General features: G+C 32.8%; 2 protein-coding genes across 2 annotated transcripts in view; one reads left to right on the forward strand and one right to left on the reverse strand.

Annotated features, from left to right (window-relative positions):
• Positions 1-4,396, reverse strand: part of LOC124957780 — a 7,927-nt gene extending 3,531 nt beyond the window's left edge. Inside the window, exons 1-2 of the mRNA XM_047515089.1 lie at positions 3,518-4,396; positions 59-3,425 (exon numbers count right to left, since the gene is read on the reverse strand). Coding sequence (XP_047371045.1) covers positions 59-3,425; positions 3,518-4,333 — 4,183 coding nt within the window. The 5' untranslated portion in view covers positions 4,334-4,396. The remainder of the gene's footprint in view (positions 1-58; positions 3,426-3,517) is intronic.
• Positions 1,747-8,944, forward strand: LOC124957779. The gene is made up of 2 exons (XM_047515088.1): positions 1,747-8,173; positions 8,439-8,944. The coding sequence occupies exons 1-2, from the start codon at positions 7,581-7,583 to the stop codon at positions 8,941-8,943; spliced, it is 1,098 nt and encodes a 365-aa protein (XP_047371044.1). The 5' UTR covers positions 1,747-7,580; the 3' UTR covers position 8,944.
• The last annotated feature ends 16,102 nt before the right edge of the window (positions 8,945-25,046 follow it).

Raw genomic sequence — 25,046 nt, forward strand, 5'->3', positions numbered from 1 at the left:
CATCGAAAATCCGTTAATTATCTTGAGATTTATTTGCACCAGATTAGCAAGGACTTACCGATTCTCCATGGGAAGCGATTTTCTGGGAATGATAAAGCCATCGTATAATAGTTCCCTGTTTCCGAGCTTTCGTATTTCGATTCGCAGGATCGATCGACGATATCGTTATCCAACTGAAAATTTCGAGTCAACGCGCTTCGAAATAGCTTGGCGATTGCTTCGGGTTCGTCGTATTTAATCTCCGTCAACACCGATACGATCTTTTCGTTTGTTCCTACGTCCGATTTTTCCTTCTCTTTCACTTCATCTTCTTTCTTTCCTATCGATATTGTCGCGATAGTATTCGTACCTACGCTCTTCTTCAGATCATTTTCATCAGTTCCTTTCAAAACGAAATTCACAGTTGACTTATATAAACTGCCAGATGATTTTCCCGACTGAACTTTCGCGTTTTCCCTTTCATGATTTTCATAACCTTCTTTATTATTCAGATTTATTCTCATTTCCATCGGATTGATTTTAAATAGTTTTGTCTTTAATTGTTTCTCTTCGTGATCCTCCGGTTCGACTTTGATGAATGCCTTTGTTACGAATGTTTTTTTAGAATCTCTGTTTTCGATCGTTTTCTCATTTTCGTCTTTAATTTCGGGTTTTATCGAATTACCGATTTTCAAAGTAGTCAGAAATGTTTTTTTTGGTTCTTCAGAAAGTTCATCGGAGATTTTCGAACTTCCTGCTATAGATTCATCGATATATTCTTCGTCAATCTTTGGAGGTTCGATTTTTATACTTGCCGTGCTGATGAACGTTTTCTTAGGACTCTCAACTTCGATCGTCTTCTCCTTTTTGTTTTTAATTTCTGGTTTTACCGAATTACCGATTTTCAAAGTAGCCAGAAATGTTTTCTTTGGTTTTTCAGAAAGTTCATCGGAGATTTTAAAACTTTCTGCCATAGGTTCATCGATATATTCTTCGTCAATCTTTGGAGGTTCAATTTTTATACTTGCCGTGCTGATGAATGTTTTCTTAGGTCTTCCAACTTCAATCGTCTTCTCCTTTTCGTTTTTAATTTCTGGTTTTACCGAATTATCAATTTTTAAAGTCGTCAGAAATGTTTTCTTTGGTTCTTCAGAAAGTTCATCGGAGATTTTCGAACTTCCTGCTATAGATTCATCGGTATATTCTTCGTCAATCTTTGGAGGTTCGATTTTTATACTTGCCGTGCTGATGAACGTTTTCTTAGGACTCTCAACTTCGATCGTCTTCTCCTTTTCGTTTTTAATTTCTGGTTTTACCGAATTACCAATTTTTAAAGTCGTCAGAAATGTTTTCTTTGGTTTTTCAGAAAGTTCATCGGAGATTTTAGAACTTTCTGCCATAGGTTCATCGATATATTCTTCGTCAATCTTTGGAGGTTCAATTTTTATACTTGCCGTGCTGATGAATGTTTTCTTAGGTCTTCCAACTTCAATCGTCTTCTCCTTTTCGTTTTTAATTTCTGGTTTTACCGAATTACCAATTTTTAAAGTCGTCAGAAATGTTTTCTTTGGTTTTTCAGAAAGTTCATCGGAGATTTTCGAACTTCCTGCTATAGATTCATCGGTATATTCTTCGTCAATCTTTGGAGGTTCGATTTTTATACTTGCCGTGCTTATGAACGTTTTCTTAGGAATTTCAACTTCGATGGTTCTCTTCGTTCCGTCTTTAATTTCGGGTTTTATCGAATTACCGATTTTCAAAGTCGTCAGAAATGTTTTCTTTGGTTTTTCAGGAAATTCATCGGAGATTTTCGAACTTTCTGCTATAGATTCATCGATATATTCTTCGTCAATCTTTGGAGGTTCGATTTTTATACTTGCCGTGCTTATGAATGTTTTCTTAGGACTCTCAACTTCGATCGTTCTCTTCGTTTCATCTTTAATTTCTGGTTTTACCGAATTACCAATTTTCAAAGTCGTCAGAAATGTTTTCTTTGGTTTAACAGAAAGTTCATCGACGACTTTCGAATTTTCCGCCGTAGGTTCATCGATATATTCCTCGTCAATCTTCGTAGGTTCGATTTTTATACTCGTCGTGGTTACGAAAGTTTTCTTAGGACTATCAACTTCCATCATTCTCTCCGTTTTTGTCGTTTTTGATTTTGGGATATCGTCGATTTTTTCTTCTTTTACGGTGTATAATTTTTCTTCGAAATCGTTCGTCGAAATTATTTTTCGCGATTCCTCGGTTAACGCATTGGTCTTTATCTTATCAACTTCTATTACGCCTTCTTCGATACTCGCACTTGTCTTATCTAACTTACTCTCAGGAATTTGAACCTCTTTATCATTCGAAGGAGTTAATTCTTTAAAATGTGACAAATTAACGATCTTTTTAATCTTTTCTTCATCGGTGATATTAACATCGGATATAGAAACTTTCGTTTCCTCTCTTTCGTCCTTGTCGGCATCGTCCTTGAATTCGTCCAAAGTTAACTCCGCACTTTCGATACTTTCCCTTTTCTTTTCGCCAACCGTATCGTACGGTTTCACATCTGGCACAAGATCGACATCAGCGCTAACAGAGGGCTCATCAGTTTCCGTAACCTCAGAGATTTCTTCGACCTTCGGAACAGTAGGCAAGGACGGTTCACGGATATCATTCGAATCTATCTCGGTTCGAGTAGGTTTCACTTTACGATCTCTCTTTTCGAAAACGTCGCTTGGCTTTACCGTTCGAAGAGAAACGTTTGATGCCAACTTCATGAAGGACACATTCTTTAGTTTAGCCTCGCTAGTCACAGTCACATTTCCTCTCTTGTCGATTTGTAGTTGAAGTTTTTTTTTTTTATCCTCCTCTGAACTCTCATCAGAGGAACTTTCATCGTAACAGTTACAATTTTTAAGGTTGGTACGATCAGTTCTTTTTTTCTCTTTCGTTTTTGATTCTATCTGAGAACCTTTGTCATCGCACGTGGTTTTCACCTGGTCTTTCTTTTTGTTCGAATAATCGTAGGTCGTTTCGGGACTACCGACATGTGGTTTCAGTCGAAGTTTTCTTGGAGATTTGAACGTAATCGCGAAAGGATCCGGAGATTCCCGTGATTCTATTGTCTTTCTTTTCGATGTTGTAAGATCTGGATAACCTGAATGGCTCGAAAAATTACCCGGTGTTTCGGTGAATTCTCGTACGATTCTAGAAGACAACGGTATAGACGGTGCAACGTTGCATCTTCTTCTTTCGAATTCAACTTCGATCTGTTGAATCTTTTTCTGAACGTTACTCAATCTGCTCTCAGCGATGACCCGCTGAGAACGATAAGGCGCAAAGTTCAGGTTCACTCTTTCGTCGCATTCCTTTTGTTTTAAAATTACAAGGAATTCACGGAGTTCGGCATCGGTCTTCAGAGCAAGAATAGTTGGATCTATCGAATCGGTTGCTTCTATCTATATCGACGATCAATTTGGTAACGATTATTAAAGAAATTTTGTTCGAACTATTGTTATTATCTTCCTACATAGAAAATCGTATATCTTACCTCCAAGCCCTGAGTTTCCATCAGTTTTGTATTGATCAGGTTTTCCACCTGTGCCTTTAGAACGTTTACTTTAAGCTGGACCAACGTTAGGATCGGAATTATGTTGGCCGGTGGATTTGCGGTCATGTGAAGATTTATCAGAGCGTTCACTTGCTGAGAGTTCCTAGACTCGCCCAATAATTGATCCTTGTTGAGAGCGCTGATAGATCTTTGAGCTCTCTCCATGGTATCCTCCATCGTCGTGGTTATATTCGATCCCGGTATCTTTCTGAGAAGTAATCGGGTAGCTGTGCAAGAAATGATACCTTGTATGGACAATAACTGAGATGCCAAAGCTTGAAGACTGATTGCTGAGGGACAATTTCTTTTCGAACAGATCGTGTCATCTGTGGTATTAGTACAACGATGTTCTTCCTCGTAATAAGAGCTATGGGGATAAAGTAATGCAGGAAATTGTTTCGGTCCTGTGATTTCGCCATTGCCTTTCGAAGAACAACCACAATTCTTTTGCTGTTCGTTAGATCGAGTTCCATACGGATCGAATAAAGGAAAAGGTATTGGATAGGGATAAAAGAAAGGTGGATAGATCGGTGATATAGGAGAAGGAATATAATTTGATTGTTTATTCGAACTTGTCAAAGGATTTAATATATCAGGAGTTGGAGTTGCTTGTTGAGTAGTTGTTACCAACGGTTGCTGACAACCACCAGGAATAATAAAGATCGGTGCTGTGTTAGGGATGCATGAACGAATCTGATCGATTATATTTTGTGGTAGAGATCCGCAATTATTCGCTTGCGTCTGCATAGGTGACATTGTATTTTGACAAGGAATCCCTTGACAGAAATTAGTCGTATTATTTGGCAGTTGCGTTGTACATGGATATTGTGTTGACGAATAGTTTTCTTGTTGATAAAATTGACCGAACGGACCCTGCATATATTGTCCTGGAGCGAATAAGTTCCATTCGAATAATCGATCGAACGAACGAACGAACGAACGAACGAACGAACGAACGAACGAACGAGTTACGAAGATTCCCCGATAGAGTTACCTTGAGAATTCCCAGGGTAGCCGGAGCATTGCGTGCTTTGTTGATTATTCGTTTGCTGATATGTTTGAAAATTATTTTGATTAGTTTGTAAAGGTACTCTTGATTGACAAGGATTCATTTGCGACATTGCATTGCTGTCATCTAACATGTTAATTATTAAATTGATAATAGATTAATCCTTGTCCTTTTTTTTTTGATTGTAATTGCATGAATGTTTAATATATAATGATAGAAACATATCTGATGAATTTATTAAATTTACTTGTAATTTTGAAACATGATTTTGTTATAGATAAGTTCGTGATTTTATCATGAATCTGAAGTTAACGATTATCGACAGTTATAAAGATCGATTGGTAGTATAACTCGATCGTAACGGATGATTAACAATATAAAACTAATTTTTAAGTATTACATAAATATCTCCTAAAGCTTGATTGATACATCAAAAAAAGTGATACATTCTACGAACGTTTGTATTGCCCCTGAAAATAGACAAGGTCTTATACCTCGTTGTTAATTGGGGTTGCCGATTTTAAAAATCTTTACAGCCGTGTTTTAATAGACTCTTGCGTATTATTATTAATATAAAAGTCTTAATCTGTGTGTTTGCAATTTCTCAAAAATTATTACTATTTATTTGCAATTCAAATAAAATTTTGTACAATTGCTCTTTATGGTCCGAGTGAAAATTTAGTGATCTAAACTTGTAGAAATATAAGTTATCAAAAAAAGTTAAAAGGCTTTAAACGAATGTGAGGAAGGGAGAAAGAAAGAAGGTCGATGTACGATCGACGTGAAGTATAGAGTGAGAGGGCAACTGTGAAGTTGATGAAACTGGAAATACATTGATTGAGTGATTTATGATTGTGATCCGTGTTCTGTGTCCCGTGTTCTATGTATTCAGATGGCGCGATGGTAACTTGCTATTCTACGGATCCGACGGCCAGTCTCGAAATCCGGTCAGGTTAAAAAAATTATACTTTCCTAAATGTAAAAAATAAAGTTTTATGACATTTTTACACTTTCCTAAAAAATTGACGATAAAGTCTAGACAAGGGGAAAATTATTATTTTACGTTCCAAATAACAGAATGTTAAGTATGATCTTAAATAATACGAATGTTTTATATATTACCTTGAAGAGAAAACTTTTTTTTTAATTTAAAAAATACAAAAATACAAAAACGTGTTCTTTTTTCATTTTCTTTTTTGTTTTAAACTGTCCGTCATGCTAAAGAGGACTAAATTAAAAATAATCGTAACACTCGGATAAAAATCAAATAGAAAAATCTTTTTGTTTCTTGTTTTCTCGAGAAGCTAATATCAAATTGATGTGGACGTATTTGTACGAAAGAATTATCTCTGTATGTAAATATCCTATTTCGATTTGCAAATTTTTGATCGATATATTAAAAATTCGATCGAAAGTCAAGGAACTGTAGTATTCGTTACTTTTTTTCTTTTTCTTTTTTTTTTTTCTATAGTCACGGAAGTTTTTCTTTTTTTTTTTTTTTTTTTTTTTTTTTTTTTTTTTTTGTTATACTTTTATCTATCGATCTTGAAATACGAGGCCATTTGTTATCTGGCAAAACGTTCTACCGATAGCTGCGCGGCCGTAGGCGAGAGCGACGAGCCGTAAACTCGTTTGTGACGACATTGAGACGCGAACGGCTTGTTATTTCGAAACTGGACGAAAAGAAGGGGAAAAACATACTAACAGAAGTTCATATTCACAGTCTCGGTTCTACGCTTCGTCGTATAATATATATTTGACGATGAAATAACAACCACTATAAAAAAATAGAAATATATCGCGATGATGATATTGTATTCGTGAAATAAAAATTTGTTGTGTTTCCTTTTTCTTTTGTTTTTTTCTTTTCGCACGTCAGTGTTTCTTTGTTCTAATTTTATTAATTTTAGCGATCACGCTACGTCGAAGATTTGGTGTAGTCACGTACAATAATCGTAAAAATATAAACGACCAAGGAAAATAATATTGACGACTGAGAAAATTAAAGAAGAAAGAAAACAAGAAGAAACGAACAAAAAAGAAAAAGGAAAAAAAAAAAAAGAGGAAAATGAAATAAGAACGTGTGTGAACGATTTTGTACAACGATTAAATTCGTATTGCTAGGATCGATTATGCGATGTATCGAGATACGATAATTTCAATGTTACAACGTTACCACTGAATTATTCATCGAGAAAATTATATATTTCTTTGGAAAATAATAGTGAATCGATCGTCCGATATATCGCGTACGTAAGATTAACCGTTGAAATAATTATCGAAATATAACGACGATGTAATCATCGAGAAATATTCAAGCAGTTAGCGGAAAACGTAATCTCGTTGAGTGTCGTTCAATACCTACCTATTAAAGAAAATAATATTCCACTGAAGATATATACTAATGGAGGTGCGACGTGTTAATCAAAAGTTAAGATTTTAACTCATTCGTTAAAGTGATTTATTTCACGATTTTTAAATTTAAGAAGGTGTATCGACGGACAAGTTCGACGAGCAGTTTATATCCTGTTTGCTGCTCCTTGAATTCATTAGTTAAAAAGTTATATGTATATATATATATATATATATACTTATGCAGTTAACACATGTGTATATACAAACGAGTGTCAGTAGGTCCAAATTAAACTCGGCAGATATTCCAGAAAGATAAACGTTATCAACGTTCGATTCTCGCGGAAGGCACGTTTTAAACTGTGTATATACATATACGTGTGTGTATGTATATGTATATATGTATGTGTGTCGAGTCGAGTAGAGTCGCCATCGAAAAAGTTGGTATAATTTACGAGCGTACGAAAACTTAAACGAGTTCCAACGAGAAGGAGGCCGCAATCACTTCCACAGTTGCCACTGCCACTATCGTTTCTGTCCTTAATTGCTTCAAGTATTTTATTTCAGTCTCTTAGTTTTAAAAACCGTACAAATGAACGAATTATATCTTCACAGTTAAAAAGATATAAATACGATTTTACGATGGCGAAAGAAGGATTGAAAGAATATAACATGGAATTTATTAAAAATGATCTCTTACCGGAAATGGTTCATAATCGATGTTTTTGTGAATCAGGTTCACGCGAATTTGTCGAATTCGAATCGGCCATCGTCGAATCACTCGTAACGCCTGATGATTCGTTAAAACCATGGGAATTGTATCGTGTTAAAGCTATTGTAAGATTTTCCGGTGAACCAATGAGTTTTCCTTTGATCGTGAAACTATTACCGTTATCCGTTCAGTCGGAATACTCATTTGCCCGTTTTCAAAACGAAGAAATGTTTTACAGTAAAATGATTTCTTTGTATGGCGAAGATTTATTTCCAAAGTGTTACGCTTCGGACATGGGACGATACGGAATGCCGGTCATCGTTCTCGAGGATTTAACAGCGAATGAATACGAAACGATTCAAGAAAATAGAAGGATGAATGAAGAAGAATTGAAGTTATCTTTGAAAAGTCTTGGAAGGTTTCACGGGATAGGTTTGAGATTGAAAAATGAAAAGTTCGAGCTTTATCGAGAATTTTACATGAAACTATCGAATACTGTCGTTACGAACGATGTATCTGAAAAGTGAGTCACATAATCCACTTTCATCGTTCATTCATCATTTAATGTCATTACTTTCTTTGATATATCTAGAAAAACTATTTTTTTTTTTATCATTTAACTAATAAAAAAAAATATTTTAATTCGATGTTCACGTTGACCTTTTCCTTTTTTTTTTTTTGTTTTTTTGTTTTTTTTTTATTTTATTTTATTTCTTTGTCTTCTCTCCTCTATCATCAAAATATTTTTATCAAAAGGAATAATAAACGTACCTTCTGATTATTTACAGGTCCATAATGTTCTCCGATGAAAATTCGTTGGAAACTTCATTAATGGTAAAAGAAATGAAGAAATTATGGTATAGTAATATCGGAGAGAATGTTAGTGAAACTTGTACGAACGTCGATGATATCTCATGCATATGTCATGGTGATTTTTCCAAGAGGAAGGTGTTGTTCAAACGCGAGAAGAACGGTACGCCGATCGATGTGAAAATGATCGACTGGCAAACAATGAGATATTGCTCGCCTGCTATCGAACTCGTTATCATTTTCATCATGAATATTCCGACGCCATCTCGAGATCAGCATTTCCTTCAGGAAATATTGACGGTCTATGTTGACGCCGTTAGAAGTGAATATACCACGATAACGTGTGAACGATTGATTGAACAGTTATCATCAACATCCTTAGACTATTTTACTTTATTACTTCAAAAGGATATCATGAATAAAGAAATAGCTCAACAATGGATAGAATTTATTCAATCTTTACGCGATTTTTTACGTGATTGAAAGAAGAAATTAAATATATATGTATATATATATATATATATATATATATATATATATTTATTTATTTATTATTTTTTTATATATAGAGATTAATTATTAATAATATAATAGTTATATATCCGATTGATATCAATGTATGTATTTATTTCAATTTTACATGTAGTACAATGTAACGCTTTGCATTTTACTATGTTTGTTTCGTTTTTTTTTTATACGAGCGTTTTTGGTAAAGAAAAAAGAAAAAAGAAAAAAAACAAAAATAAGAAAAGGAGAAAAAATCTTGAACTTGAGGTCATCGAAAAAAAACGTTCTTTTTCTGTGCTCTCGTGTTGAACGTACGGAGATAGAATTTTTCAATCCCAATATCAACGTATCGATATTGCCGTTCGTGCATATATATATGTATATATCTGTATACTGTAATGTAACACCTATGTATATGTACGTTATCTTAATATACTCGATTATCTCTTTCAATATTTTTACAAAGATAATGTAAAAAAGTGTAGATAGAAGAAAGACTAAATGAAAGTTAAAATAACCGGATATTAAACCTCTCTTATCGATTTGTTAAGATTTCATTAAAATGTAATTAAAAGCATTATTACTCACCGGTTCTATATAAATAATATATATATATATATATATATATATATATATATATATTCGTTAGAACATTTTTATTTAATTTTTGTTTCTTTTCTCTTTTTTTTTTATTTTTTCTTTTGTACTATTTCACAAAACGAACTATGTAAACTTTATTGATCCATATCTTCACTGTTTTCAGCTTTCTCTGTAGAAATATGCAAATGGATAAGAAATATAAAAGAAAAAAGAGAAAAAGAAAAAGAATTTTCTTTCCCTTCAACAGATTTGGAGATTAATTAAATAGAACTCAACTTTTCGAAGAAAGCTTACCGAGATTAGCGGGAGTTTCTTGTATCTTATCGGCGTCGTCAGGTTGTTCAAGTTTCGAGATTGGATACGAGCTTGGAATCGAGCTTTGATTTAAGTTACCAATCAATGTATCATTGAAAGGTAGATTTCGTGGGATCCTTCGTTGAAACGAGAAATGTGATAGGTTTCGTGCTGATATCCGATAGATGATGACCATTATTAAAATTAAAAGAAAGAGGGTAATAACGATTCGCACTGCGACGCATTTCGTTTTTGTCGCGACGGTTACGATTGGTGTGCACGGAGGAAGATTTTTTCCCGGTGGCATACAGCATCCTTTGAATTGGTTGTCATCGGAGTACATTTGGTACGGTTTGTAAATGCAGTCACTTTGCGAGAAAAACCACTCCATTCAGAACTTTTTTAATTTCGATAATTTCCGTTGAAAAATGAGAGAGAGAGAGAGAGGGAAGGAGGAAGGGAGGGAGGGAGGGGAGAGAGAGAGAGAGAGAGAGACGGAGAGGATTAAAAAAAAGAGAGGTTGGTTTCAAACAACTTATTTTCTTTTCTTTTTTGTTTTTTCTTAATTAAAACGCTCTTCAATTTTCAATCGATCGAATATATCCTTCTAAAATGAAGTTTGTTTTTGTCGATCGATAATTTTCGATAATCGAGATTTTCTTTCATAGTATTGAACTGTTCTCGATCGACATCCATTTAATTCATGCTCACATAGATATGTAGTCGACGTAATCGTGGTTATAAACATCCACATTTCGAGTAGAATGAAAATGAACGGAATGCTCAGAGTTTTACGTGAGTTTACTCTCATCTATGCCTTTGACGTTCGTTGAACTTTGAAACGCGAAGCACACGTTCGCGGTTTGCGATCGTGACTTTTCAAGCGACCGCGGCCGTTAGTATATGTGTTTGTGTGCGTATACATATATATATATATATGTATATATGTGTATATATATATATATATATGTATACACATACGTAGGACATCCACGTTTTTGCATGGTTAGTAATACGTGAACAGTTTTAATAATACGCTTTTGGACAATGATAAATCGTTGATGGTTCGGAGAAAATTTATGATTTATGTTGAAAAATTTAAAAAATGTAGAAAAGTATGTTTTTGACTCTCCGATAACTTCTTATAAGGTTAGCGTATTTAACGAAATCATAGATGTGTATGTACAATAGATATGTATAGAAAATATTACATACTCTAAATTCTTATCACAATATAAATCGGCTTTTGAAAGGGAATCATCATAGTACTTTTCTCGTTCAAATACTTTTTAAAAGAAGCTTTTGATGAAAATCTTCGAAAGATACCGTGTGTTTTCTTTAAAATCATCTTTTTCCTCAATGGAGTTCTATTTTCGAATACTAGTCTCGAATGTTACTGAAAATACGTAGATAGGTTCATTTCTAAAAGAAATTCACTTAACATCCGACAGTGATATTGGACGAGTGGACCACCAAAAAGATAAGGTTCTTGACTTTTCTACAGTGATTCCTTTAAGTTTACCTTTGATCTTTATTTAAAGTGAATATATATATATATATATATATATATATATATATATATATATATATATATATAAGTCAGGAGTCTATTCTACTTATACGTAGAAAATTTTTTATATTTTACAATGAAATATTAATTCTTATATTATCTGTTGAATTCTTCGGTTCACGAGAAAATGTTTACGTTGATCATAAAGTGATTATAAAAAACATAAAAAAAATGTTTTTTTATTTTCCAAAATTTATAATTAAAATTTATTAAACTACGATGGAATGGAAGAGTGATACTGCAATGTTAAATATCTTGGGAAAGTATAGGGAGGACACAAAAAGTTTTTCGAACAAAGGTTGTTCGTTTTTTATTTTTTGCGTTAAAATACAATAAAATGTCGTTAGAAAATGTATAGATTCACATTTAACAAAATAGATATAATTTTGAAATAAACTCGAAAACTTTTATTCAATTGGAAATAAATAATGCCGTTGTATTCGATATCGAAAATAAAACAATTTTTGTTTAAAAAATGCATTATTCTCGAGATATCTAAGATCTTTCAATTTAAACTCACCCTATATATATATATATATATATATATATATATATATATATATATATATATATCAGTCGGTGATCATGAAACTGTTCTAAATCATATATTTTTCGTTCTAAGATGTTATATTGTGATCTTTCAGCTTTGAATTATTTAACAATTATTTTTCTATAATGACAAACAGAAAAAGAAGATATATTTATTCTTCAGAAAGAGGGAGAAACAGAGAGAAAGAGAAATAGAGAGAAAGAGAGAGAGAGAGAGAGAGAGAGAGAGAGAGAGAGAGAGAAAGAAAGAAAGAAAAAGAGAGATACTTTTAGATAATTTAACAGTATTAAGAATAATATCTGACAAAACAAAATTTTCAATTATCTCAAACGATTTATGATTATTTTTTTGAACATTTTCATAATAATCAGCTCATGTCAAATTTTGTATAAAATTTTGTATTCATCTAATTTTCACTAATTTCTTTTGAAAAAAAAAAAAAAATAGATTGTTTCTATTTATCTTAAATTTCACCATTTTAATTCGACGAAAATCCCAAAAGACACCGAACAAATAAATGAACCGAAAATTCGAAATTAATCTATCAAAGCGTAAAAAACGTTTCGAATATCGAGAATTTCATTGATAAACATGAGGAAAGCTAAAACGATTGACGATTCACAAATAAAATGCTTTTCATAAAATCTCTCTCTCTCTCTCTCTCTCTCTCTCTTTGTCTCTTTATCCTATTGTTTTTCCTTTTCTTTCGATTTTATTTTATCTTCTTTTTATTTTTTATCACAGTCAAGAAAAATGTTAACAACTAAAATGACAGAAAAATTGACAAAAGGCAAAATGAGATAGAGAGGGAGCCTTGCTATTTGTCGTATATATGGTCAACATGAAAAGTGTTATAGCCCGTCATATAGAGGGAGATCATGGAACGTTCGCGTTTACACGCTCGACATTCCATTCTATGAATAGCGCGTATCACGCCAAGCGAAACTCGAATGCATCAAATATTTTTCTCTTCCTCTATATAGTAGTTTCCTTTCTCTCTTTCTTTTTTTCCCTCTTTCCCCCTCTCTCTCTCTCTCTCTCTTTCTCTCTCTCTATATATATATATACATATATATATATATATTTTTTTTTTTAAATCTTTCTATCTCTTTTACTGTCCTGATGTAAGCTATCGTAGAATCGTCGCATAATGCAACCGCGGCCTGGCGGGAAAAACTCACGGCTCTTGTCGTAAAGAGAGCAACACTGTGAGCAATTTTTGGTATTTCTGGTCGACTAAAACCAACAAAAAGAATTAAAAAAAAAAAAAAGTAGAAAAAAAAAGAAACGGTCTGAAACCGTTCCTCGTAATTCGCATTGTGTACGTTCGAAACGATATCTTTTCTCTCCATTTCTCTCTCTGTCTCTTTTTCTCTCTCCCTCTCTCTCCCTCTCTCTCTCTCTCTCTCTCTCTCTCTCTCTCTTTCTCTCTCTCTCACTCTTTTGTTTTCCCGTCGAAAAATATCTAGCAACTAAGCGAAATACGAACATGAAAAAAGGGTAATGCTTTTCGTAGGTGAAATTTTCCGTTATCGCTCGACGATAGCGCACGTCGCATGCCATCGATATATGTACGTATACGTGGTACGTAACTATATTCGATCAATCGGTCAAATATCGATTTGTTTGGGGAGCGATAGAAAAATCGTGAGGAATTACAAAATTTACGTTTTACAGGAATACGAGACGACTGCACGTACGATATCTCTTAGATTTTTTTTTTGTCGAAGACTAAGCGAATTGATGTGACATTTATTTAGCGAATTGGTGTTTAGAAGCATTACGACTTAGTTTATACATGCGATGAATTGTTATCTTATTTGTTATGCAAAATTGACGACATATTATATTACGAATTTTGAGAATGGACATATATTACGTACATATATACGTAAATATATGCCTGCTTTGATCAATGTTAACAATATATATGTATGTATATACACACATACATAGTATAACTAATCTTTTGTTAGAGAAAAATATAAGCGTTCGTTTGAACGTGAAAATCATAAATCCTATTGTAACTTTTTCATTCCGTATTTTCATTCTTTATCCTTTTACGATCCGTTTACGTCCATATTAATTTCATGCTGATATGTATGTATATCGCTCGTAGAAAAATACAGATCAAAAGCAATTCCGAGATTATTATATTCTTGTTTTCCAACGATGTTGCATATCATAGAATGAAACGAAATATTTCTATGTAGTGAAAGGGAATGTTTTAACATACGTATATATGTCATATTATTCGTTTGTGTAAGAAGTATCCCGTAAAAATCAACTCGAATACATAGGAAACAATTATTGATATGAAAATAAAAAAAAAATACAAATAGGAATAAACATTTATAAAAGTAAAAGCATTTGTATGTGAAATTAGGAAGAAGAAAGTAGGAAAAAATAAGGAAGTGAGCTTTCACTTACATTTTTCAAATATTGAATCTTCATGGTGAAAGAAAACAACAAAAAAAAAAAAAAAATGAAAAAAAGAAAACAGAGGAAAGAGCTGCAAAATGTATGGTGCGAACGTTTTTCGAACACTTTATCGCATCATTCTTTTATCATACGAATTTATAGATTTACCACGAGCGTACGGTGAAAACTACTCTCCGAAGAAAAGCTTATTTCTCCTCCTCCTCCCTCTTCTCTTCCTCATTTTTCTTCTTTTTCATGTTGAGAGTACGGTATCGATATCGCTTAGAGTGTATGTGCTCTCCCCAGTGTCGCTCGATAAACGCTTAGTCCTCTTGGAAACGTAAAGTAGTCATTGACCGTATCCGTGCAGTACCGTGGACACTTATAGACGAGACGCAAACTCTGTTCGGAAACACACCTTCCTCCTCCTCCTCCTCTTCTTCTCCTCTTCCTCCCTTTTTCATCCTCCTTCCCTACCTCCCACGATCTCCTTCGAGCGTTACGAGAACGTGCCACTAAACTTAACGACAATCGTTCCTTAACGCTCCGATGCTTAACGAAATTTTCTTCCTCCCTCGTCCCACCCTTCCTCCCTCCCTCCCACTCTCCTTCCACCTTCCCATTCTCGTCTCAACGGAGTTTACACGCTGTTAACCCTCCCTCATTTTCACGGACGAACCTCCGTCGTCTTAGTCGTTGTTGATCGAGTCCTTTCGTACAACAAAATTCGCACGATTACGTTCCTCGAGATACGTCCTTGGACATGGGAGAATGATCGATATTTTTTTCTTTTCTTTCTTTCTTTTTTTTTTCGTTTCTTCTTTCTATTCTTTACAGGGAACAAAAATGTAGGGATGAATCGATATCCGAATTATTTTATTTATTTTATTTTATTTTTTTACTTTTACTTTTGTCTTCTTTCTTTTTTCTTTTTTCTTTTCTCTTTTTTACGTCCTTCTACTAAAACTACACTCTCTCGACATTACTAACTCGAGGATCGTCGTGAAATTCTAATTTTTTCTCGTTGATTCGTATTCCGTACGCGACATTAATCGATGAATTATCGAGAAATGCGAGAGAACGTGGGATGGTTATCGCTAGGGAATGGAAAACGAATGTGGTGGGAGATGCGTACTAGCCTAGGGTGATTTTTTTCAAATGGCGTAATTCGTCTATTGCCGTGTCGATGCCGTCGGTGGAATGCATAAAAGCCAAAAATCGTCGACGACTTTGGAACGACGGAAAATTTTTGCTGACGTTCTCCGACGAGAACGATTTTGTTTCCAGTTTAATGCACGCATGCCGCATTCGATATATATGCATATGTATATATATATATATATATATATATATATATATTTATTGAATATCTCTTTTTCTCTTTCTTTCTCTCTTTCTTTCTCTCTTTCTTTCTCTCTCTTTCTTTCTCTCTCTCTCTCTCTCTCTCTCTCTCTCTCTCTTTATTTGTTATCTTCACGTACACTCATTTTTGGAATAGCGGAAAGTTTCATTCTAATTAATATGTCAACAATAACGATTGCTTTTGGACTATGAAAAAAATAATTATTTTGCCAACTCCGATCGCTACAAAAAAAAAAATCATTCGCAATTCATAGAAAATATAGATTTAATATCTCTTTGATACACCGAAACGCACAGGAAAAATGAAAAGGAAAAAAAAAAGAGTTTGTTTTTTTAAAACCATATTACTGTACACACATATACATACACACATACGAAGAACGATATATGCACATATAAAATCGTGCATATATCGTTCTTCTATGTTTATTAAAGTTTTACAAAATTTTATGAGAATGTAATTCGTGAATCTCTCTTTGCAAGACTTCATAACACACACACACACACACACACACATATATATATATATATATATTATAAATAACGAGTGATCGTTCATGGTAAATTAATTATCTATTAAATAATAATACCGATTCATATGTGAACACGAGATTATAATATACAGAGTATTACATAAATGCAACGGTAATCAAACGCAACTACGTAAATGCTGAATATTAAATTAACACGAGCACTGTTTTAAACATACCTATCTATTTGCTACATTAGTCGCCGATGTTGCGTATCTTTTTTAACGTCATCTCTCTTTATTAGGATGTTACAATCATTATATCGTTTCCTTTTGCTCCATTATTACGTTTTATTAAACATCGTTAATAAAATGAATTTTGAAAGGTGTTATCGTTATCGTTTTGTCACAGAATAGAATTTATAATTTGTTCATTTATTGATTATAATGTAAGACAAATTGATTGAACGAAATGGGATGAATAAATATCTCTTTTTTTTTCCCGACTTTCTAAGAATTCATAATACAAAATGAAGGACGCCAATTTAAATGTCGGCATGACATTCATATCCACATTCCTGCCATTCAAAGGAATGTCTTTATTACATAGCTCGTCGTAAAACGTCGACGTGCACTTACGTGCCCTTCTATGTATTTTTTCCGATTATTAGATCATAATATTAATGGTTAACCGTGAAATATTATTAGTATAAGTTCATCAAATCTTCCCAGAATAGCCTCGATTTTCTTCATATAAATATTTTCTCTCATCTTTACTTTCAGCAATCTCGACGTAGAAATTAGTTGGCAATATCGAAGTATACAATAAACTCTTATTCCGCATTAAATCTTATTTTTTGAGTTAATTTAATAAATACAAGTTCTAGAATGATAATTATAATTCAAACGAAAAACGTCGAATACCTTTAATCGATGAGAAAACCGATATTGATTTTTCTTTTCTTTTTTTCCTTTATTTTTTTTTTTCCATTTTCCCCAATTGTTTTTTTTTATTCTTTTTTTCTCTTGTTAAAAACGATTCTCTCACCCGATTATCTCGCTGTTCGGACTGCCAAGTTGATCGAGCCAAGCCGACAATGTCGTTGACGAGGACGTCTGAATATTTTAGGTTAAATCAAGCATCGGTTAAGAGGAAACGATTGGGTGGTTTTCATTTTTTATCGATTATTTAAAAAACCTTTCACTTTTTTGTTCTACTCATACTACAAGTCTTTCTTTGTTCTCTCTCTCTCTCTCTCTCTCTCTCTCTCTCTCTCTCTTTCTCTCTCTATCTCTTTCTCTCTCTTTTTTTTATTATTTGTACTAGACTTTGAATTGTTCGAATTCCAAAACGAACTAATTGCGATTTAATTCCTAGTGATTCTCTCGTTGAACTTTTTCGTTTTCTATCTCTCGATGCTTAATTGAAAACTATCATATTTCTATTTTATTCAATTTATCAGCATCTATTCTCTCTCATTTTTTCTTTTTTTTTTTTTTTCTTTCAGATATTTCAGTGCTTCTTCTCCTTTTTCTTCTTCTTCTTATTTCTTGCAAAATGTTAATTAATTATACTCTTCTTCCTTGATTAAGAGTTCACCTACATTTTTTATTATAAAAATTTCCAAAGGATAAGGGCTTCGCACGAAGAAAAATGTTGATCCACGTGATTGAAAATGGAATGGCAAAGGCAAAAAAAATATATATATATATATATCACGATATAATGAATATTACGTACGCAATAATATGCATCTATGATTGCAAAATGATTTCAATTGATACCTGATCTTCGAGAATATCATTGAAATATCAACGGATGAAAAAGTTTCGTGAAAGAATCAAAAGATGAATGTATGTAATGTATGTGAGTGTCAAAGATGAGACGCTTATATCGAATAATGTACTTGAAAGTAGAATATAAGTATAGTTAAAAATCTATCCGTTCGCGAAACTGTTCTAGAAAGAGAGAAACATAGAGAAAAATAGAAAGAAAGAGAGAGAGAGAGAGAGAGAGAGAGACAGAGGAAAGAGAGAGAGAGAGAGAAAGATAGATAGATAAACAGACAGACAGAGGTAACATTTAGTGCAAGAATAAACAGGAATAGCAATTACAATCCGAAATGGAATTCAGTAGGGAGTGTTTATCTTTCGAGATAACAATGCCATCGAGGGAAGTATACCCATCCATCTACAGACATCTTCTACTTCTCTTTCTCTTCTCTGTCTGTCTGTTTGTCTGTCTGTCTCTGTCTCTGTCTCTGTCCCTGTCCATGTCCCTGTTTCTTTCTCTCACTCTTCCTCTTTCTCTCTCTCTCTCTTTCTCTCTTTCTCTGTATATCGTTCATCCTGTCTCCCGATCCCATAGAAGCATAGTACAAATTATCGTGGACGCACCTAACGTTCTCATTCAAAATGCTCGCTCTATTGCATTATCTCCGTCGTCACACTACACTAGCGAACGAAGACAGATCGTGTGATTGAAAGTGATTGTCGTTAACCTGATTTGGCCGATGCGAATTGACGGCTTCCCTACACCCGTTTGTTCTGGACAACACGTAATTTTATAGATGATCCGATGGAAGGATCATCTTTGCTTATCGATTGACAGCAAGTTTGACTTTGAAGGCTTGTCGTTGTGACATAATGCAATGTGCTAATACTAAAATTATACGTAAGGTGAGTACAAAAATGGGATAGTATAAAATAAAGAATAAGAATAAAATATATTAAAATAGTAGGTATGTATCAGCATTGAAAATAAATATATATATATTGTACATATATATATATATATATATGTATTTATATTTGTACGTGCATACATATGAATCTACATTTTATTTTTTCCTATTGATATTACGCCGTGATTTTATATATTGCGAAATGTTTTATTTAGGAAAACGAAATATAGATAGTATCTTTCGTTTCTCTCTCTCTCTCTGTGGTTTTTGATACAGGTATTAAGGTGTATGTATGTATATGTATATATATATATATATATATATATATATATATATATATACACATATATAATATATACATAAGAGCTCTATCTATCGATAGGTTATGGCGAATCAATATCGACAGGTGATGGAAGTGTAATTAGTTTCGCGGACGTGTAGAGAGCGAATATCAATTATGGCGTATCCGTTGATAACGTGTTTATTAAAACTTCTAATTTCGACTCTACCTTTATTAACCAATCGATAAAGTTTCAAATCGATGTATCCTATTTCGTCAAGAAATAAAATAAAAAAAAAGAGAAAATAAAAAATAATTTATAAGAGTATCTCCTATCTATGTAACAAAAAGATTCTTTTTATCTTTTTCTCTTTTTTTTCTTTCGTTTTTTTTAATCTTATTAGATCGAGTTAAAACGATTCTGAATTGGAAATTGACAATTCTTAATTAGTAGTGAATCAGATCGACACGCGGCTTCTCGTTCATTTAATCGTTCGAATTTAAATAAATCTGAATTTATCCATATACGTCCCGTAAAAATTAGCTCGTTAATTTTAATTATTTCATTCGATATTTGCTATCTGCTCGATGCACGCATATATCTTATTTATTATTATTATTATTATTATTATTATTATTATTATTATTATTATTATTATTATTATTATTATTATTATTATTATTACTATTACTATTATTATTATTATTATTATTAGTATTATTATTATTATTAATATTATTAATATTAATAATAATAATAATAATAATAATAATATTATTATTATTATTATTATTATTACTAATTTTCTTTTTTTTTCTTTTGTTATTTATCGGTAGGTAGTGGATAAATAACCTTTTGTTGGACAAATAATTCCAAATTCATGGAGAACTTGATTTCAACATTTATGTAAATGTACGTAACTGGCGATGTTATACGAACGATGATAAGAAAACTTCTCTCTCTCTCTCTTTCTTTCTCTATTTTATATCTCTTTCTCTATATCTTTCTCTTTCTTTTTCTCTCTCTTTCTTTCTCTATTTTATAACAAAATTATTAGAATGAGCAAAACGAGAGGAAAGCACGAAACCACGAAGCTTATACACAAGCCATACAGACACATACAACAATGGAAAATCAATACTTATCTAACCTACGTTTATCATTAACGCAAAATAGCTTCTATAAAGCTTTGGACCGTCCAGAGTCCATTAGTATCATCTAGGAAAGCTATTGAAAGGGTAATCTTGCGTTACCAGTGCATTATTCGATTAATATTATTTAGATATATATTTATATATATATATATATATATATATATATATATATATATATATATAATACACACGTTTTGTGTATATCTGTTCGACCGTTCGAAAACTCCACTTCCATTTTGTTTCTCCATCCACTGAAAGCGATTGCATAATAACGTTTGCCAATAAATCGTGAAATCGTGGAACGAAAAGCATCTCTCGTTGTAACGACGGAAATTATTCGCTGGGGTTACGATCATTGAAAAAAAAAAAGAAGAGAAAAACGAAAACAAAAAAAGAAATAAAAAAAGAAAGATACTCTAAATTAGAATTTCGAATGTATAAAAGCAAAACGCATATGCAGGGATTCATACTCTAGCGTTACAAAGATTTACATTGTCCAAAGTACGTGATTGAAATAGTTTTCAACGTAACGCTTTATGTCTCATCGTTTATTCTGCTCGGAAAGCCGATAGGTTCTTCAATATTCGATTAATTATTCAGTTAATTCGGTCCGGCACGCGATCTATAAACGCTCATGCGAGTATTTCTCCGTGGTATAGTTGATTAGCCAAATAGCATTATTAATGCTTAACCTAGCATCGACGTGAAACGACGAAATTATTAATGATGCAGACCATTAATGTTCCGCAAATAATTACGCCGAGTTACCGGCATAGTTACGATGGAATTTCTATATTGTCCTAAACAGCTGGAGTTGTTTTCTAGCGCGACGTTTTGATCCGTCTTATCCATAATTCATTAAAGATCTATAGAAAGAGTTAGAAACAAAAAAGAAAAGAAGTAGATGAAGAAGGTGAAAAAGAAAAAAAAAAAGAAAAAAAGAGACGAAAGGAAAGAAAAAAAGGATGAAAAAAAAAAAAAAGAGAAAGTTAATTCGATCATTAATTAATATTCATTCATTAATTAATTATCATAACGTTGAAAGCTCGACATTTTTCAATTTATTATTGTAGAACTATGATTCGTCAAATACTGCAGATAGTTCGCGTGACAGATACGTTCTTTTAACTACGTAGTACATATATACATTTATATATATGTATATACGTAAATATATAGATACGTACGTACTTAAGCCTCTATCTGCATCGCCACTTTGTTGCACGCTAATTTCCTTCATTTTAAATGACTTAGTTAGTCAGTTAACGCTCGTCTATTTACCGACTCGTTATCCTGACCATCGAATGCAATCATAATTTCATTGGCTTGTTCGAACGCGGTAGAATCACTAACTCGGCCACTTTCGACGTTGTTACCTAATAACTTCAATCTCTCGCTTCTCTAATCCAATTTCCATACGCATGGATCTATTATGGAAATTATTTGAAAACAAAGATGACGGCAATTCACTTTGTTTACGAAGAAAACGACGTAAATCTTGAGAAAGAGTTCCCTACTTTGAAATCAGGATAATCGATAAAAATAATCTTTGAGGACCGAATATAAAGTAGGTGAGACGACTTGTCATTTTGCATTGCTTCGATAAGTATAATTGAAGTTATTTGTCTCTCTCTCTCTCTCTCTCTCTCTCTCTCTTTCTGTTTTTCTCTCTCTGTCTATTTATCTTTCTTTCAATTTCCTTCATCATACTCCTAATCTATAAATTTTTATTAATTATTCGCCTATCAGAAGGCAAAAAAAATATATAATCCCTTCTTGTTTCTTTTTCAATATTCTTCTTCTATTTTCTATCAATAAAAAAAGAAACAAAACAGAAGAAATATTTTTCATAGTTATATCAAGTATTGATCTATTCGAGAAGCTTAGAGATTTATTTTCTTTTTACCGAAATACGATTTTCTTTTTGGCGATATTTATTTTTTCTTTTTTTTTTTTTTTTTTATTTTTATATATATATTTTGCAAATATCATAGATCGTTGAAAAAAAAACATTGTATACATTTGTCGAATATAGTTGAGAATACATGAAAATATTATTATTATCTTGGAAATTTCGTTAAAAATTGAAATCGAACATACGTATGTATATTTCAAATGATCGAATATTCATTCGATCTCGAGAATATACATGTCCATATAAAATTAAAAAAAAAAAAAAAAGAACAAACAAAATTCATTGGAAACAATTAGTGTATAACTACGTAATAAATCATGTAATCATTTTATTTCCATATTCTCAATAAATGTGAAAAGTGTCGAGCCTTGTTCTCGATAGCAATCATTCTTTGCCGTGATTCAGTATTTCACTACCGAAAATACATACCACGATAATCTAACTTTGTCGAGAACAATTCCGCTTCAAGTAATAAACGCAAAGAGAAGGTGAAAACGAAGGGGAGAGAGAGAGAGCGCGCGAGAGAGAAAGAGAGAGAAAGAGAGAAAAAAGAGAGAAAAAGAGAGAGAGATAGAGATATATATATATAGAGAGAGAGAGAGATAGATAGAAACAGAGAGAGAGAGCTTTCGAACGCATTTGTGAGACTCTTCGAGTAAGGTAGTGGCATAGCAGCATCAGATAAATCAAGAGCAGAGGTTGCCAGGAAACATGTAGAACGTGTAGGTTTCATTGTCCTACTTGTCACGTTTATAAATACGCATATGGCTCTCGTATACTTGTATCGTTATATTGGTATTAGTACGTGTTAGTCAACTGATACGTACATACGAAAATGTATATATAGCATCTATAACTACATATGTACGATATATAGTAGTGTAGTAGTATAAAGAGAGAGAGATAGATAGACAGAGAGAGAGAGAGAGAGAGAGAAATGCTTTCCTGCCGTACGTACTCTCAGCTCGTCTAGCCAAATCTCCAAACTAATTTATACTCTACAGCATTAATATGCGCATTATTCTATGAGCGCGACGTACTCGAAACACGCACAATTCTATCTTCACGGTGTATATAATATATATATAGAACAATATATATACAATATATATATAGTATGTATATATATTTATATATATATATATATGTATATATATATATATAGTTACATGTCGAGTGCGATATACGAAAGGAAACACACGTACCAATAAGACCGAGGCGTTATCTACGTTACGTTTCTCTCGCCTTGAAGAATAATTACTCGCTTTATGCATGTTTTATGCACCCTTAGAAACATCGATGTTTTTCTAACCATAACCAATGACAAATATCGGACACTATTCGTTCGGATTAACGAGGAAGAAAGTATTCAATTTTCTTTAGATCTTTCTCCCTTTTCGAATTAATCACCTTTACTGTTTTTACACCGCTTCTCTTTCCTTTTCTTCCCTTTCCTTCCCACATACATACATACGAACATACACACATAAACAACCAACCCTTCCTATCGAAACTTTATCGTTTCGTGTTTTGATTATTATATGTAGTCACGCAAATGAATTGAAATAGTACGTTTCTATTTAACATTTATTATAGAAAACTTAATTAATATTTAAAATCTAGTACTAACCATTAGAAATAAATAGTGTTTTTTTTTATTATTATTATTATTACAATTTGGGGGTACAGGAGGTGGTGATGGGGATAGATACTTTTTTCGTTTCAACAATAATAAATATTGGGGAATCGTATATAACGTTAGGTTTATGAAATTAATTTGAATTCGTTAGAGTTGTCTCAGTCAGCAAAATGAGATAGATCAAAGGTTAACGTAGAAAATGAGAGAAGATCGATTTGGGTGAACTTTAATTAACAACGAGTACAGTATGGAGTCTCTCATTCACGACTAAACCGCAATTGATGTGGTCCTAGGGAGGTATTTAGCGCTGTGAAGAAGGAAGGAAGTAAGGAAGTTACAACTTAACGTTAATTAACCGAAAACGTAGATGACTTTGAATTTCATCGTGGGAAGGTCTTTCCCTCTAACTCCCTCCTCCTCCTCCTTCTTCCTAACCCCCTCACTTCCTCACTCCTTGTGAAATTCTGTCGAACGAGTTTCTCCATTTGCGAGGTGGTATCGTCCAAGCTTGTCTTTCACGAATTTAACTGTTCGATTGAATTTCACGGTTAAGTGCCTACGATCGAGCATTGTGTCCATTCTCCTGACCAAAATTATTCTACGTTTCTCTTCGAATAGAATGCGAATAGTTACTTTGCTATAGGCCAAACTAAATATCCGCTTTAGGTATTCCCATTCTTATGTAGGTCCGGTGTCAAATTGACGCCAAGGACCATCACTACTTTTTCTTGTTCTCCTTCTTCTTTTCCTTTTCCCTTTGCGCCCGTAAAAATCCACTTTATCTGCCGGTGTCAGCCGATCACTTTAATGGAACGATAAATATTCCGAAGGAAAGCGATCCATCTGTATATATGTATGTATATATGTATGTATGTATATATATATATATGTATGTATGTATTTATATATATAGTATTTACGTAAGAAAGTATGGCATTAGTGTGTAAGTACTCGTAGGTATTTGTATATGTAAAGAAATTTTACTTCCAATTTTGAATCGTCCTATTTCGTGATCGACGTTAGGACGAATCCCTTTCAAACTTTAAAGTTACTCCTCTTGAAAAATGAAATTGGCACATGTCTTATCTGTTCTCCATTAATTATAAGTTATAGGTTTGATTTTATTTTTAATTCCGTTCT

The sequence above is a fragment of the Vespa velutina genome, chromosome 2, assembly GCF_912470025.1.
Source record: "Vespa velutina chromosome 2, iVesVel2.1, whole genome shotgun sequence".
Lineage (NCBI taxonomy): Eukaryota > Metazoa > Arthropoda > Insecta > Hymenoptera > Vespidae > Vespa > Vespa velutina.